This window comes from Anguilla anguilla, chromosome 17 (assembly GCF_013347855.1).
Source record: "Anguilla anguilla isolate fAngAng1 chromosome 17, fAngAng1.pri, whole genome shotgun sequence".
Lineage (NCBI taxonomy): Eukaryota > Metazoa > Chordata > Actinopteri > Anguilliformes > Anguillidae > Anguilla > Anguilla anguilla.
In genome coordinates, this window is record NC_049217.1 from 4,703,355 (window position 1) to 4,718,998 (window position 15,644).

Below are 15,644 nucleotides of genomic sequence, written 5' to 3' on the forward strand. Positions count from 1 at the left end.
AGCCCCTGAGTCTGGGAGACGGGAACTTAAATAGACAAGACACTGACGAGACACAGGAGGGCACCATGAACAATCAGGCCACAGAGAGGGAAGGGAAAACGAGACAACCAAAAACCAATAATTGAACAATTAAAAACAATAATACAATTAAACAAGGTACAAGCAGGACACAAAACAGAAGTGCCGCCATCTGGCAGCCCAACAAGGGAAACACAGACAGGAACACAGAACCATGACAGTACGTACCCCCCCCCCCCCCCTCGGCATTCACGTCTTACTTCTTGAAGTATTTATGACATAAAAGAGGTAGTCCATCATGTTGGATATCAGCTTCATGAGCTTGACAGTTCAAAGCCAGACCAAAAGCGCATATTTAGGGTGGAAGGGGGAAAGGTCAACTACAGGAAAGGCCAGTGAGATAGAGACTGCAGGTTGATTGGAGTTCCCTGAATCAGTGTCAGTGGCTGCAGGTTGGTTGGAGTTCCCTGAATCAGTGTCAGTGGCTGCAGGTTGGTTGGAGTTCCCTGAATCAGTGTCAGTGGCTGCAGGTTGGTTGGAGTTCCCTGAATCAGTGTCAGTGGCTGCAGGTTGGTTGGAGTTCCCTGAATCAGTGTCAGTGGCTGCAGGTTGGTTGGAGTTCCCTGAATCAGTGTCAGTGGCTGCAGGTTGGTTGGAGTTGTCCGTCATGTGTAGCTTCCCGAGGAGTTTGCTCCGCAGCCACACGTGGATTGAGTCCGGGGAATATGGGTCAAAGGCTGCAATGAGAAGCTCAGTCAGAACCCCAGTTCAGCAGAGCTCAGTGTGGCTCATATCACACATATCACACACTCATATCACACACTCTGGCTCATATCACACACTCAGCTCATATCACACACTCAGGCTCATATCACACACTCAGGCTCATATCACACACTCAGCTCATATCACACACTCAGACTCATATCACACACTCAGACTCATATCACACACTCAGACTCATATCACACACTCAGACTCATATCACACACTCAGACTCATATCACACACTCAGACTCATATCACACACTCAGCTCATATCACACACTCAGGCTCATATCACACACTCAGCTCATATCACACACTCAGCTCATATCACACACTCAGCTCATATCACACACTCTGGCTCATATCACACACTCAGACTCATATCACACACTCAGGCTCATATCACACACTCAGTCTCATATCACACTCAGCTCATATCACACACTCAGACTCATATCACACACTCAGGCTCATATCACACACTCAGCTCATATCACACACTCTGGCTCATATCACACACTCAGACTCATATCACACACTCAGGCTCATATCACACACTCAGTCTCATATCACACTCAGCTCATATCACACACTCAGACTCATATCACACACTCAGGCTCATATCACACACTCAGGCTCATATCACACACTCTGGCTCATATCACACACTCAGCTCATATCACACACTCAGGCTCATATCACACACTCAGCTCATATCACACACTCAGACTCATATCACACACTCAGTCTCATATCACACACTCAGCTCATATCACACACTCAGGCTCACACACTCAGGCTCATATCACACACTCAGACTCATATCACACACTCAGGCTCATATCACACACTCAGCTCATATCACACACTCAGCTCATATCACACACTCAGACTCATATCACACACTCAGGCTCATATCACACACTCTGGCTCAAATCACACACTCAGCTCATATCACACACTCAGGCTCATATCACACACTCAGCTCATATCACACACTCAGACTCATATCACACACTCAGACTCATATCACACACTCAGGCTCACACACTCAGACTCATATCACACACTCAGACTCATATCACATACTCAGCTCATATCACACACTCAGGCTCATATCACATACTCAGCTCATATCACACACTCAGGCTCATATCACACGCTCAGACTCATATCACACACTCAGGCTCATATCACACACTCAGCTCATATCACACACTTAGGCTCATATTCCACACTCAGACTCATATCACACACTCAGACTCATATCACACACTCAGGCTCATATCACACACTCAGCTCATATCACACACTCAGGCTCATATCACACACTCAGGCTCATATCACACACTCAGCTCATATCACACACTCAGACTCATATCACACACTCAGACTCATATCACACACTCAGACTCATATCACACACTCAGACTCATATCACACACTCAGACTCATATCACACACTCAGACTCATATCACACACTCAGCTCATATCACACACTCAGGCTCATATCACACACTCAGCTCATATCACACCCAGGCTCATATCACACACTCAGCTCATATCACACACTCAGCTCATATCACACACTCAGCTCATATCACACACTCAGCTCATATCACACACTCAGCTCATATCACACACTCAGACTCATATCACACACTCAGACTCATATCACACACTTAGGCTCATATCACACACTCAGGCTCATGTCACACACCCAAGCTCATATCACACACCCAGGCTCATATCACACACTCAGACTCATAGCACACACTCAGGCTCATATCACACACTCAACCCATATCACACACTCAGCACATATCACACACTCAGACTCATATCACACACTTGCACATTTTACATGTTTAATCTCATTCTACAACCAACCAACTCACTATGAGCCACTCAGTTATTCTATACATGTCCAGAGTTTAATTAAGGTACAAGTTACCTCAGTAACATTAATTTCAGCCAATTAAAAACTATCCCAGAATTCCAGACCTGATTAAAATACAAACATTCAGCCAAAACACACACACACACACACACAAGGGACAACACTGCAACACACATCAAGACGTGTAATCAGGAGTAATTACAGTCTGAACCTTGAACATTTACACTTGATTATAATGACATTCATAAGCATTGAGTAAAGAATAGGAGTAAATATATACTCACTGCTGGTCTTCACGTAGCCTGGAACAGAGACACACAGAGTTAGAATCATACACACAGCATGTCTGACTGTATCTGTGAAACTATTAAACTCTGTGAAATGTGATACTCAGTGGGTTTGTGTCTGTAACTCAGTCTCACTGTGTCAGTATCTCTGTGTGGCAGTGACTCTCACCTGAGCTTCTCTTCCTACACATGACGACACCGATGACGGCGAGGATGAGGATGAGCACGCCCACCACACAGCCGATGATGACGCCCATGAAGCTACGTGCTGCAGTCAGGGGGAATCACATTAAACACACACACACACACGCATGTACACGCATACACACATACACACACATGCACATAAACACATACAACAAACACGCAATTCTTGATTAATACATTACATATTTCACATCTTCTATAATGAACTTTTGTCTAAACCATCCCTGACTATTTGTGTTAATCAGCGGTGAGTGTAGTGATTATAGTGATTATAGAGCTCACAGTATATAGTGTAGTAAGAGTCAGAGGTTCTACAGAGTGAAGCCCAAATATTTTTCTGCAGAAATTATTTCTACATCTATTCTTGAATCGTGGGATGGACACTCGCTCACTCACTCTTTATATCTATTGCTCACTTACTCTTGATGTTCTCCTCTTTGACAGGCAGAACAATGTCCTGTTTCAGGCTCTTGTGCTGTACAGTACAGGTGTAAAGCTGGCTCTTCCAGTCCTCAGGCTTCACTGTCAGGTAAGATGTGGTCTGGAAAGTTCCGTCCCCATTGCGCACCGTCTCCCCCGGCTCTACATCCAGGTCCTCTCCGTTTCTCTGCCAGGTTATCGTAATGTCACGGGGGTAGAATCCGGTCGCATGACAGGTAACAACAGGAGAGGAGGAGTCCTTCTGCAGCAGAGACACATCAGGAGCAACTGAGAGGGGGGGGGGGGAATAGAGGGAGGGCAGAGGGTGGGAGATAGAGGGATTGTTCAATCTAATTTACACGGGCAGTGGTTAACCTCAATTACAATACTCAGTCAGTACAGCTCACCCGTTTTTCCTGTTTATGCCACAATAAACAAAATTTTATCAGCGTTGTACGACCATTCAAGTCAGCTACTCATCATCACCAAGCTGGTGCTGTTTTTCCTAAAAGTCTCATCTAGAAAATAATTCCATCTCCTGCAACGAGTAAAGCTGCTCTTCAGTTATCTGAGAACCATGTTTAGACATACTTAAAATATCAGAAAGAGCATCTTGACCCTTTTTTTCACCATCATTAACCTCTAACGGTAACTCCACAGACACCAACAAATCAGTATTTGTCCCCAGTTTGGTACTCTAGGGTTAAATTCTGACTGTCCGTGGATTTTGATCTTTGCCTGCCTTCTGTTGGAGTCGTAAAAATCAGAAGGTTGTGAACACAGCTGAAAAGACAATTTCCCCACAATCCGGAGATTGCTGTGGGACAATCTCACAACCTTTTCACCCCACCAACACTTGTGTCGACAGGAACGAGGATAAACAGATGACCAGGACAGGGTCTGTTTTCATGTCGTAAAAGCACCAACAGACAGGAACCTGGCTGACCATTACCCACATTATGGACTGATGAAAGCACTATATGTATGTGCATGTAAAATACAGAATGATATGATAAATGTGGTGGACTGTGAGTAATATCATCTGAAATGCAGGGGATATTGTATGTTACACAGACAGGCACACTGCGCTGTTATAAGTTTGTACAGGGAGGTTTATCTGAAGTATGTATTGCCTACATAAGTGTTTGGATTATAGAAAGACCACTACCTTGGGCCTCCATAGAAAAGTATCTAAGAGACAGATTAAAGCATAAGGTCACGTTCCATCATAGAAAGTATCTTATTACTGTCACTACTTTTTAATGGTTCCCCTGTGTCTGCAGGGGAGGGGGGTATGCTCCCTGGAGTAGAGTAGTAGGGGGGTCTCTTGGTGGTGGGGAGGGTGTTCCTGTCCAGACCTTATTTGGGCATCCAAAGGGAACTGTGTAATGTGCAAGGCTTGCTCAGGATTGCATTTAAAGGAAGTCCAAGGAAACATTCAAGGAGAATCTGATTAAAAACACCATAAAACCGCCATAAAACTGGCAAAGCCAAAAACAAACACAACAGCACTAATCAACAATTTTGATAAATCTAAATGTTCACTCCTTTAGTGCACTTCCAGTGCTCAGCCTAAAGACAAAAAGAAGAAAAGGGGAAAAAGAACCCTTAACAATCGCCATCTTACCGTGAACACACCCCGCCCCATCCCCCCCTTGCTCGCCCCCAACTTACCTGAATTCCCCAATCTCAGAATGCAGAAAGAAAGAGAGAGAGACACACCAACTCTTAAAAATGTCATCTTTTAACTATGTTCTTGATGAAACAAAGTCATATTTCACAACAGAACGCTGAAGACAGAAGCACTGACCATATTTAGAACAGGAAAATTAGTATAGAAACTGAAAAAAAAATCATAGAACACAATTTTAACAAAATTAGAATAAATTATGACGTAATAGAGCATTGCGTAGTTCTGGCAGGCCACGAGAGTCAAGCGCTCCGGCTGAATCAGCTGATGGCTCAGCTGAGTGATGTTCGCCTATCACAGTACATTCACTAACAGGGCGGTCTACTTAAACAGCCTCCCTCTACTCATTCGGCTGCTCCTCCTGCATGCAAGCGCTGCACGTTGCTTCGTAAATCCCCTCCACCACCCCTGCTCCATCCCCATTCGTCAAGAATTTGCATTTCTCCATTCCTATGTGTTAAGAATTTGTATTGCTCCATCCCTATGTGTTAAGAAATTGCATTGCTCCATCCCTATGTGTTAAGAACTTGCTTTGCTGCTGGATCTGTTCTGTGTGTACCCCTCTAGGGGGGTTTGGCTGCTGGCCTCCCGGCCTTATCCACGCGGGCTGCGTGGTTGGCGGGAGAGCTCCAGAACAGAGCCATACCGCCAAACATAACTGTATTGCCTTATTGTCAATAAAGTTCTACTTTGATGACAGTGGTCCTGACAGAAAAGCTCATTTGTAAGCAAAGCTAATTGGACTGGACACCAGTAAATCAAAGAAAGGAGAATAACACAGATGGTAGGCCTCTAAAGCCTACCGCAGGAACTTTACCCCGGAACTAGGAACCTTTTGCGTTTCCACCGCAGGAACTAGGGTCTAAATTTAGTTCCGGGGGCTTTATTTTACCCCCAAAAAGGTTCCTGCTCGGGGGGTAGTACTTTCTAAAAGTACAGGAACCTTTGGGGTGGGGCGCAAGCACTGAAAATTTCTGATTGGTCGACTACTTGCAGTGTTATTTTTTTTTACTTTCAGCTGCCATGTTTAAAAATCTCCAGCCGCAAACCAATTTATTTTCATAAAATCAAACTTGTATGTTATGCGGCGCAGTAGCCTAGTTTTGGTTATAGCCTGCCAACGTCTTGGAATTATAACGTGTGCTCTTCTGTTCTTTTCTTGCTTTAGTATTTGTTTTATTAAATGCTAAGCATTCGTGCTGGGACAGCATATTACGTACCAAAACATTCAAACGGATTAATTCGGTTGCTGAATATTTTCTTCCGGATTTTCTTTGTTAGCCCGTTGTAATTGACTCAAAACGTTTGATACAGTTATGTGAGGTATGCGGTAGTTCTGCGTAATTCACATTGGTGATAGCCTACAGTATAAGCAAATTGGAAATCACCTTCCGCACTTTTTGTCAGGGTAAAATAACAGGTTAATTCTAGTAATCGTCCCTTTAGCTTTTTCAGACTGCCGTAATTTTACTCTGCCATTCTTCAATTCCACAAAAAGACCAGGAAGACTATGGACTAATTTATGGTGCATGGTTCGCATTTGGACGGCACACTTCGCTGCTCGGCTAGCAGTAACTTCGAAGGAAAGCAAACGGTGGCTGTACCACTGCTAATATAAATTTTCACGCAAGTCTGAGTTTTCGTTCTATTCTTGTCATTTTGCGATTAGCCTATATGGAATTGACGATGAGAAAGTAATCAAACAGCAAATTGTTTACAACGTGTGCATGTTTTCTGCTGTTGTTGCCAGTTATACATATAAATGTGAATGCATTCTGTCGCTTCGGATGTCAAGACATGAAAGAGAATGTTCGCATAAAAATATAATGAAAGTGTTTGAGAGGATATATAAAACAGTTAAAATCTGACTATTGGCCTGTTATATCCTATTTGTTGCATAACAACGGTCCAAGTTCAACTACCGACATTTTTGCTTGACAACGGTAAAATATGCCCAAATGGCTGCAGAAGAATCTTTCAATTCCAGGTGATTAAATCGATTAAAAAAAAAATAAATACAAAAGTAACCATATATAATCATTGTTGGTATCCAGTTGTATATAAGTGGAATAAACCCCTCCGGGCTGTCCCGGTTATTAGAAAATAATGTAGGCTACTTCGGTGGTAGTATGGGGTTACAGAAGAAATCATATGACAGATGGACCGACGACAACGTCGCTTTTTCATACGTCAGTGGGCTAATTTGCCTAATCTTCGCGGAACTTTAGACCACGGTGGAAACGCAGACAACCATGGGCTGAAGGAACATTTTAGTTCCTGAAAAGTAGTTCCTGGGACTAAAAGTTCCGGGTAATTTTGGTGGAAACGGCTCAATTTTGGCTTAAGATATATTAATAACAGAAATACAACATAAAAACCGAAAGACTCAAAAACAAGTTAGCAAGCTTGCTAACTACTGTAAACATTAGGCAGCAAGGAGCTTAAGAAAGTGACAGCTGGAGTTCCTCAATATAACAATTTTGGTTACCATGGCAACAGAATAGGCCAGGAAATAGTATAAACTGTCCATACTGATAAACAGCCCTGTACTGTAATTATGCTCACACAGAGGACAGGAAGACAACCTGATCTTCCACACAGAACACCCAAAAGCCTGGCACGCAGCTCTGTGTAAACACTTTCAAAATATCAAAAAGAGAGGCATCTGTCATGGGAGACAGATTACCAGCCCAACCCCCCCAGGCTCGCCATCCACAGGCCCAGAGCCCACCAGGAGCAGCTATGCTGCAGTCCTGAGCCAGCCAGACCCCCGATGCCCATACTCATACCTAGGGGCAATTTGGACTCTCCAATTAACCTAACCTGCTTGTCTTTGGACAATGTTTTACCTGTTCAACGTGTAAATGTTATAATTACAGTTAACTAAATTAAATAAAATAGTTAATATATACAAATTTTTATTTTCTTTCCTTTTGAATATTTTTTGTTATATATGATATATAATGCTGTTGTGCTCTCAGTGCTGCTGTACCTGTCCTCTCCAGAGTGCTCTTCCTGTAGCTCACGTACTTCTTCAGTGACTCAATGCAGGTCTGGGTCTGGCTGTAATTCTCAAGCTCAGCTGGATTCCATTTCACTGCACTGATAAACAGCTGCTGTGCAGGTGGAATGAAACTCCAGTTTTTTATGGCAACAGGAAAAAACCTTTTCCAGTCGTATACATAACGTTCAATCCCTCCTGCGTTCCTGGTCTTATCATCCCACACACAGCCAACAGTCCACTCGAGAATGTGTTGACCTGGAGAGAAAAAACACACACTGTCACTGCACACATGCCACACATCCCACACACACACTCTCTCTCTGAGTCACCTGCAGCACGTCCACACACAGCTCTGATCCCACTGAGACTACAGCACTAAGTTCTGATCCCACTAAGACTGCAGCATTAAGCTCTGATCCCACTAAGACTTCAGCGTTAAGCTCTGATCCCACTGAGACTACAGTATTAAGCTCTGATCCCACTGAGACTACAGCATTAAGCTCTGATCCAACCGATACTACAGCATTAAGCTCTGATCCCACTGAGACTACAGCATTAAGGTCTGATCCCACTGAGACTACAGCATTAAGCTCTGATCCCACTGAGACTACAGCATTAAGCTCTGATCCCACTGAGACTACAGTATTAAGCTCTGATCCCACTGAGACTACAGCATTAAGCTCTGATCCCACTGAGACTACAGCGTTAAGCTGTGAGCAGGGATATGTATCCATATGTGTATTTTAATGTGTGTCTGTGCTTACCCTGAGTTGACTTGTAATGCTGCATTGCAATTCCAATATTGTCTTTGAAGATATGATGTGCATAGAGCACTTTCTGAGTCTGTTTGTCCCAGTACTGCTTGTCCACTGATTTTTCCATCCACTCAGTCTTGGGGATCATCCTCCTGATGCTGCTGTCATAGTGCACGAACTCCTCACCATCCACCAAACCCGTGATGGTGAAGTCTGGGGAGTCAGTATCCCCAGTGACAACAACGTAGATGTACTTCAGAGAGTGAGTGGCTGTGGACACAAACACACTTTCATTAGAATCAAGTACAAAATAAATTACTGCATTCAGCAGACACGCTTACCTAAACAGCATCAGACTACACTTAAAAATATATATATATTTACCCAGTAATTTACCCGGATTCATGTAATCCAAGGTCATGGTTTAATACTCTGCGTATTCTGATACATCGGTTCTGTGCAAGCAACTCTGAATTCAACCCTTTTGCGCATCAATGAGTCAATAACAGTCTCATAATCGTTCATGCGCGGGTATGCTCCGTGCTCGTCTAAGTAGGTACGCTCGCTGTGATGTAAAACTATGCGGACCAAATTGGAATGAAACAAATCTTATGCGGTTTATCTGGAATTTACAAGATTGTATGAAGAACGGCTACAGACCTACTGACACCTCTCTCCTCTGGAATTAGCCAAAAAACAAACAAACAAACAAGTGTTTCCTCCTCCTCTATTGCTATTGACTAGAGCTTCATATTACAGTAAAGGATTTTTCTTTGGTGAGAAGAATGCTGTGTAACGTACAAATCAAAATTTTGGGATTTTGGGTTTCTGTCTATTTTGCACATGAAAACAAAAAAGTTGAAGTCAGGTAAACCAAAAAAAAAAAAAAAAAAAAAACATGGATTAAACAATATAATGAATCTGTCTGTGCTGTCACATTCTTGCACCGATGACCAATAGACTAGCTAGTTAGCTTCCTCGCTTTTAAATTAGCTCTCAGGATCTTTGTCTCACTTTAATCCGACGTTCTAAACATTTTTACATTCAGAATGACAACGACTTCCTAAATGGTTGTAAAAATACTTAATGCAAAGTGTATGTATTTGGTGTTCTGTGCTGTTGCATTTTGCCGGGTGCTTGATCATAAATGCAAGTATGTACTGTCAATGCTATTCGAAATCCAGTACCACCAATTTAATTGGCCTGAAAATGATCTTAGGCGTGATCACTCATGTAGGGAGGATTCTCAGTAAGAGAGTCGCTTTCACCCATGAAATCTCCTCATAACTGGTGTCAACAGTGTAACAGCTGGTCATGATAATAATAATAATAATAATAATAATAATAATACGCAAAATCTTGAGGGAAATGCCTTAAGTGGGTTAAATTTGAGAGAGCAAGAAGAACAGGAAAACTTTTACTTGACATTTGGTACCCCATAAAATCCATTAAAAATCACATCGTCTGCCACAAAGACATCGTTATCCTATCAAATGCTGCAAGAATATGAACAATATGCTCATGTCTCAGCATCCTACATTGTCACCTCACTTCTGGAGGCAAGATCGCAGAAGACCTGAATCTGCGTACATGATATGCGCCAACCAAGCAGGAGTGAACTTTTTCAGTTACAGTATGCATCCTGTAATATGCGCTGAACTACGCCTGTAGTTTTGGGCGCATAAAAAAAGACGAAAGAAATGTAATTAAAAACGAGAACGATTTTTAAAACTCAACAACCTTTGCTTAAACTATATTCCATTTTTTGTTATCCTACTTGTGTAAATACAAAACATCTCAAACTCAAATAGAAAAGACGGCGACTGTTCATGCATTCCATGATTTTTGCATGCATTTCTGAATCTGTGTCCATGATCTGCGCCCAAACCATCAGCAGTCGAACTTTATCTGTTTTGTGTTTCAGGCAGTTTTCCCCCTTGCATGTCCGATACAGGCCTCGCATATGCATCCTGTAATACGCCCTGAACGCAACAGGAATCGGAAGCTGCGAATCGGGATTTAACTTCAGCGTCGTATTTATTGGGATAGCAGGTATGCCATCCCGCCAAGTTACGCCTTGGCGGGGGCATGCCCCATACCTATACAGCACCGAGAGTTTGGCACATTTCAGGGTTCCCCACAGAAATAACCACAACAGCCACAGACACTCAGCCCTTAAAAACATTGAATTCTGTACATTCTGACCCCATTTCAACAGACAGAATTCATAAACAACTTCACATGTCCACACAATAAAGCCCCAAACTAAGGGGATTTTGTGTTTTCTCCTTCTTCTTCTTCTTCTTATCATTTTTATTTTTCCTGCCACCTATCCCACTAACAACATGTCTCCCCATTGGACATTTCACTGACACCAGCCAAATCTTCACCTACACGACCCAATCAAACACGCACAGACACACGCAAAATACCCATACCTTTTTACTCTGAAACATTTCCAGTTTAAACAGCTAGTCCGCCTGTGGCCTAGTGGGCAAGGTTACAGTCTTGGGAACACGGGGTAGTAGGTTCAAGCCCAGCTAGGAACACGTTTCTTTAACATGCTTCGACCCTCACTAATAATTGTCTACTACTTATCAATTATTGCTTTTGCACCATATCTACCCGCCGTTCACCGAACGTATACACTGCATTATGACGTACCGTCTGTACGTTCAGTTATTAACCGGCTACAATATTGCTAAGCTATATGGATTCAACGGGAGCTCTTCTGTGCTTACTGGCCTGTGTTCTTCTTTAAAACCACAGACAGGTTTGCTAATGCTATTTCACACATTGCATAGCTATGTCATGGTGCTGCGAAGTGACAGACTGGTAAACCTCCGGTTTACGGCTTGAATCCCGCCTCGCCCTCAGGCAGATAATTTCCTCTTTTACACTAACGTTTTCTTACGCTTATATTTGCTTTAGCAAAACTCACTCACGGCCACCCATATGCATTTCATGACGGCAAATGTATTCCTTTTATTAAAAAGTTACACCAGTTCACCACTGTGCCATTTCTACTAACTTTATTTCTTCACTTGGCTACCGTACAAAACCTTATCAGCAAACGCCACGTTTCTACATTCATGTTACCTCGCCCTGTTCTCTATCTAGCCACATACAAACAATTACTACGTATGTATGTTCTGCAACTCCGCATTAAAACATTACATTTAAAATCATGATTCACTCATAATTATAACTACTAGCACTGAACATGAGAAAAACACATCAGTGCAATAGATTTCACACGTTATTTAACCCTCCACTTTAAGAACTAATGTTTAATACAGACTATTATATATACCTTTTGATAAGGAAACTAAGCTTGCTCATGGTTACTTCATTTACTTCGCACTATAGTCTGTGATCATGTCAACCTTCACCTACATGCCCATGCTGCTAAAAACATATTGTTTCAACTACGCAATTTCATCATTTCGCCTAATTTATCTCACACTGTTGTTATTTTCTCATATGCAAAGCCTGCTGGGACATATGCGTCTGCTCCTGTTCTCCACTATCAAGTTTTCCGGTTCTAGCTCAGCAAAACAGCGAACAGGATTCCCACCTGCAGATAAGCCTATCAAAATGCCTTATAAACCTTACAAACACGAAAAGTGCATCTCCACGAAATAACAGACAACGGAGCAGGACAGCAGGGTACACAAGTTGTGACCTAGGCAGCTCTAATTCTACGGGCTTGCTGATTCTTTTCTCAATCAAGGCTCGTTGGATGGCCGTCAAATCCGTGAGGACATACACTGGCCATATTTCACCTGCGTTTCTGTTGCGTTTACACTTACGCCACCGCATCCTTTGTCACAGCCACTGTTTTACATAGCAAACCGAAACTGCTGAACAGTACACACTCATCAGACTGTAGGCTACAAATTCACACAAGGATAGCCATAATCCACAACCGTTTCTTACAGGGTCACTTCGCATTTCTCGCTCTCATAATAAAACGCTTTGCAAAAAGAAATGATATCTCATAAAAAACACGTTTTCAACATACAAAAATGCCAAGTTACTCAAAAGTATTGATATCAAAATGACGCCAAGTTACGGTACTACAAACAATATAGGCTATCTTGCCTCACCGAAATTACATAAGATGTATTTCAAAGCAATGCTGCCCAATATTTCCTCAATTCTTTCAAGTCACTTGGCCCTGTGTTTTGTAATCTTACCATATCATGCAAACTTTGTGTCAGATCAAAGAGTCAAATATTTCGAATTGCCTCATGGAACACATTGCAATTCATGTACAAAACTGCTGCTGAGTAACTACAGGAAGCATATTTCTCCAGAGAACATGTTTATACTTCTGAACTGAATTTTACTACATGTAGCCTACAAGTTATTGTATATTTGCTACGTACAATAAATACTGCATGTAAAATACATATTGTACATACATATATAGAGAACTTCTTTATCCCCATGGGGACATTTCCCTCGCAGCATGTTACATTCACATTTACGAACACACACTTATACCAAGAAACATACTATCATTCACGCAACAGAAAGGCTGGGCCGCGAAATACATACATACCAATACAAATGTAGGATCCTGAGAAATTTGAAATACATCTTATGTAATTTCGGTGAGGCAAGATAGCCTATATTGTTTGTAGTACCGTAACTTGGCGTCATTTTGATATCAATACTTTTGAGTAACTTGGCATTTTTGTACGTTGAAAATGTGTTTTTTTAATGAGATTTCTAATGCATAATTCAGTTTAACTTACCCGCATTTCCCCCGCAAATGCCATATAGCACGACACAAAGAAGAGCGAGGACTCTCATTCCGAGGAAAAGGTTCAGTTACATTATACAATAGAACATGACCAGTTTTTGTTCTTCAGGTCTGCCGCGAACTCATCGAGTCTTTATGAAAGCGATAAGACCAGGAAATAAACAGGTTGGTAAATGGGTAGCGCTTTGCCAATACTAAACACGCAGAGACGAAGCGTCACTAAACTCTGGGGAAATTAATGAAAATAGGTTCAGCACCGAAACTGAAAGTAAAAGTCGATTGAAGGCGCTCATAGTGGAATAATAATAATAATAATAATAATAATAATAATAATAATAATAATATAGCCTCCTTTATTAGGTAGCCTACATCCGCTCGTTAGCGCAAATAATCCTCCTAATAGAGAATCCTGTGGCTGCATGCAGACATGATGAAGAATTGAGGCTATTAACGGCAAGGTTGTACAGTGGGGAAGGAACTGGGCTTGTAACCGAAAGGTCATAGGTTTGGTTCCTGGGTAGGACACTGCTGTTGTACCCTTGAGCAAGATACTTAGCCTGAATTGCTTCAGTATATACCCAGCTGTATAAATTGATGCTATGTAAAAGTTGTGTAAGTCTCTCTGGATAAGAGTGTCTGCTAAATGCATGTAATGTTATGATATTTTGGAGGCAAAAGGGGGTCCTACCCTACGTACAGTGCAGTGTGTAAGTATTGTGGTGACAGTTTTTATTATTGTGGCTAAGTACTCCTGCACATGGGATTTGTAATGAAGCAGTCACTATGGGGCTGAAGTGCAGACTGTCTGATCTGAGGGTATTTATGTCCATATGGGTGATCCGTGTAAGAATTACAGCCCTTTTTATACATAGTCTCCCCCGCTTTAGGGGAGCAAATGTAACAAATTAAATAAATTTGACAAATTAACATAATCAGAAATAAAGCTCTCATATTCAGTACTTGGTTACAAATCCTTTATATTCGATGACTGCCTGACGTCTGTGACCCGTAGACATTACCAGACGCTGAACATATTCCTTGGTGATGCTCTGCCAGGCCTGTACTGCAGTCATCATCAGTTCCTGTTTGTTTCTGGTTCGTTTTGCCTTCAGTCTTGCCTTCAGCAAGTGAAACGCATGCTCAGCTGGATTCAGGGCAGGAAATTGACTTGGCCAGTCAAGGACACCATCCACATTTTTTCCACAACTCATTTGCTGCTGTAGCAGTATGTTTGGGGTCGTCGCCCTGCTGCAAGGTGAAGCACTGTCCAATCTGAGCTGATAAGATATTTCTGTCCACATCAGAATTCATCCTGTTGCTGCCATCAGCAGTCAGTGAAGGCAAGTGAGCTGTTTCAGTGACCGCTATACACGCCCAAGCCATAACGCTACCTCCCTCTTGTTTCACAGCTGAGCGGGTGCTTTGGATCACAAGCAGTTCTTTTATCATACTCTAACCTGGCCATTTTGTTCCTGAGGTTTATCAGTGGTTGGCATGTTGCGGTGAACCCTCTGAGGTTATGCTGGTGTGCCCTTCCCTTTAAGGTAGTCTATGGTAATGAGCTGCTTTACGCATTCTGCCAAAAGCAGAGCATGCCCTTCTCTCCCAGCTGATGAGTCATGGGGCCGGGGGGGGGGGGGGGGGGGGGGGGGGGGGGTGAGCCTATGCAGGGGCATATACATCTCCCATCCAATCAACAGGCACTCTGGGTAAATGACTAACAGTTAGCTGGCTTGTCCAAGAAGGTGCTTTTCTGTGTTCCATGTGTGTTATTTGGAAGAGATGGCACATACCAGTAGCAAGCTTGCCAAATGGTTACACAC

The 15,644-nt window shown here is 42.5% G+C and overlaps 1 protein-coding gene and 1 gene segment (V, D, J or C); both read right to left on the bottom strand.

The window, feature by feature from the left end:
- The window catches only part of LOC118216209, a 145,739-nt gene that overhangs the window by 70,732 nt on the left and 59,363 nt on the right, over positions 1 to 15,644 (bottom strand).
- On the bottom strand, positions 223 to 14,040 carry LOC118216212 (class I histocompatibility antigen, F10 alpha chain-like). The gene is made up of 7 exons (XM_035397287.1): positions 13,814 to 14,040; positions 9,060 to 9,320; positions 8,284 to 8,550; positions 3,602 to 3,889; positions 3,144 to 3,242; positions 2,972 to 2,989; positions 223 to 755 (listed from the first exon to the last, which is right to left on the bottom strand). Exons 1-7 carry the CDS (start codon positions 13,869 to 13,871, stop codon positions 349 to 351), a joined length of 1,398 nt encoding a protein of 465 aa, XP_035253178.1. The 5' UTR covers positions 13,872 to 14,040; the 3' UTR covers positions 223 to 348.

What these genes read in the sequence shown, in the direction of transcription:
- LOC118216212 (XM_035397287.1), bottom strand. Translation starts at nt 13,871, where the DNA reads ATGAGAGTCCTCGCTCTTCTTTGTGTCGTGCTATATGGCATTTGCGGG. An exon ending in CATTTGCGGGGGAAATGCGG is followed by an intron (nt 9,321 to 13,813) that starts GTAAGTTAAACT and finishes TTGTGTCCACAG; the next exon opens with CCACTCACTCTCTGAAGTAC. An exon ending in GCATTACAAGTCAACTCAGG is followed by an intron (nt 8,551 to 9,059) that starts GTAAGCACAGAC and finishes TTTTCTCTCCAG; the next exon opens with GTCAACACATTCTCGAGTGG.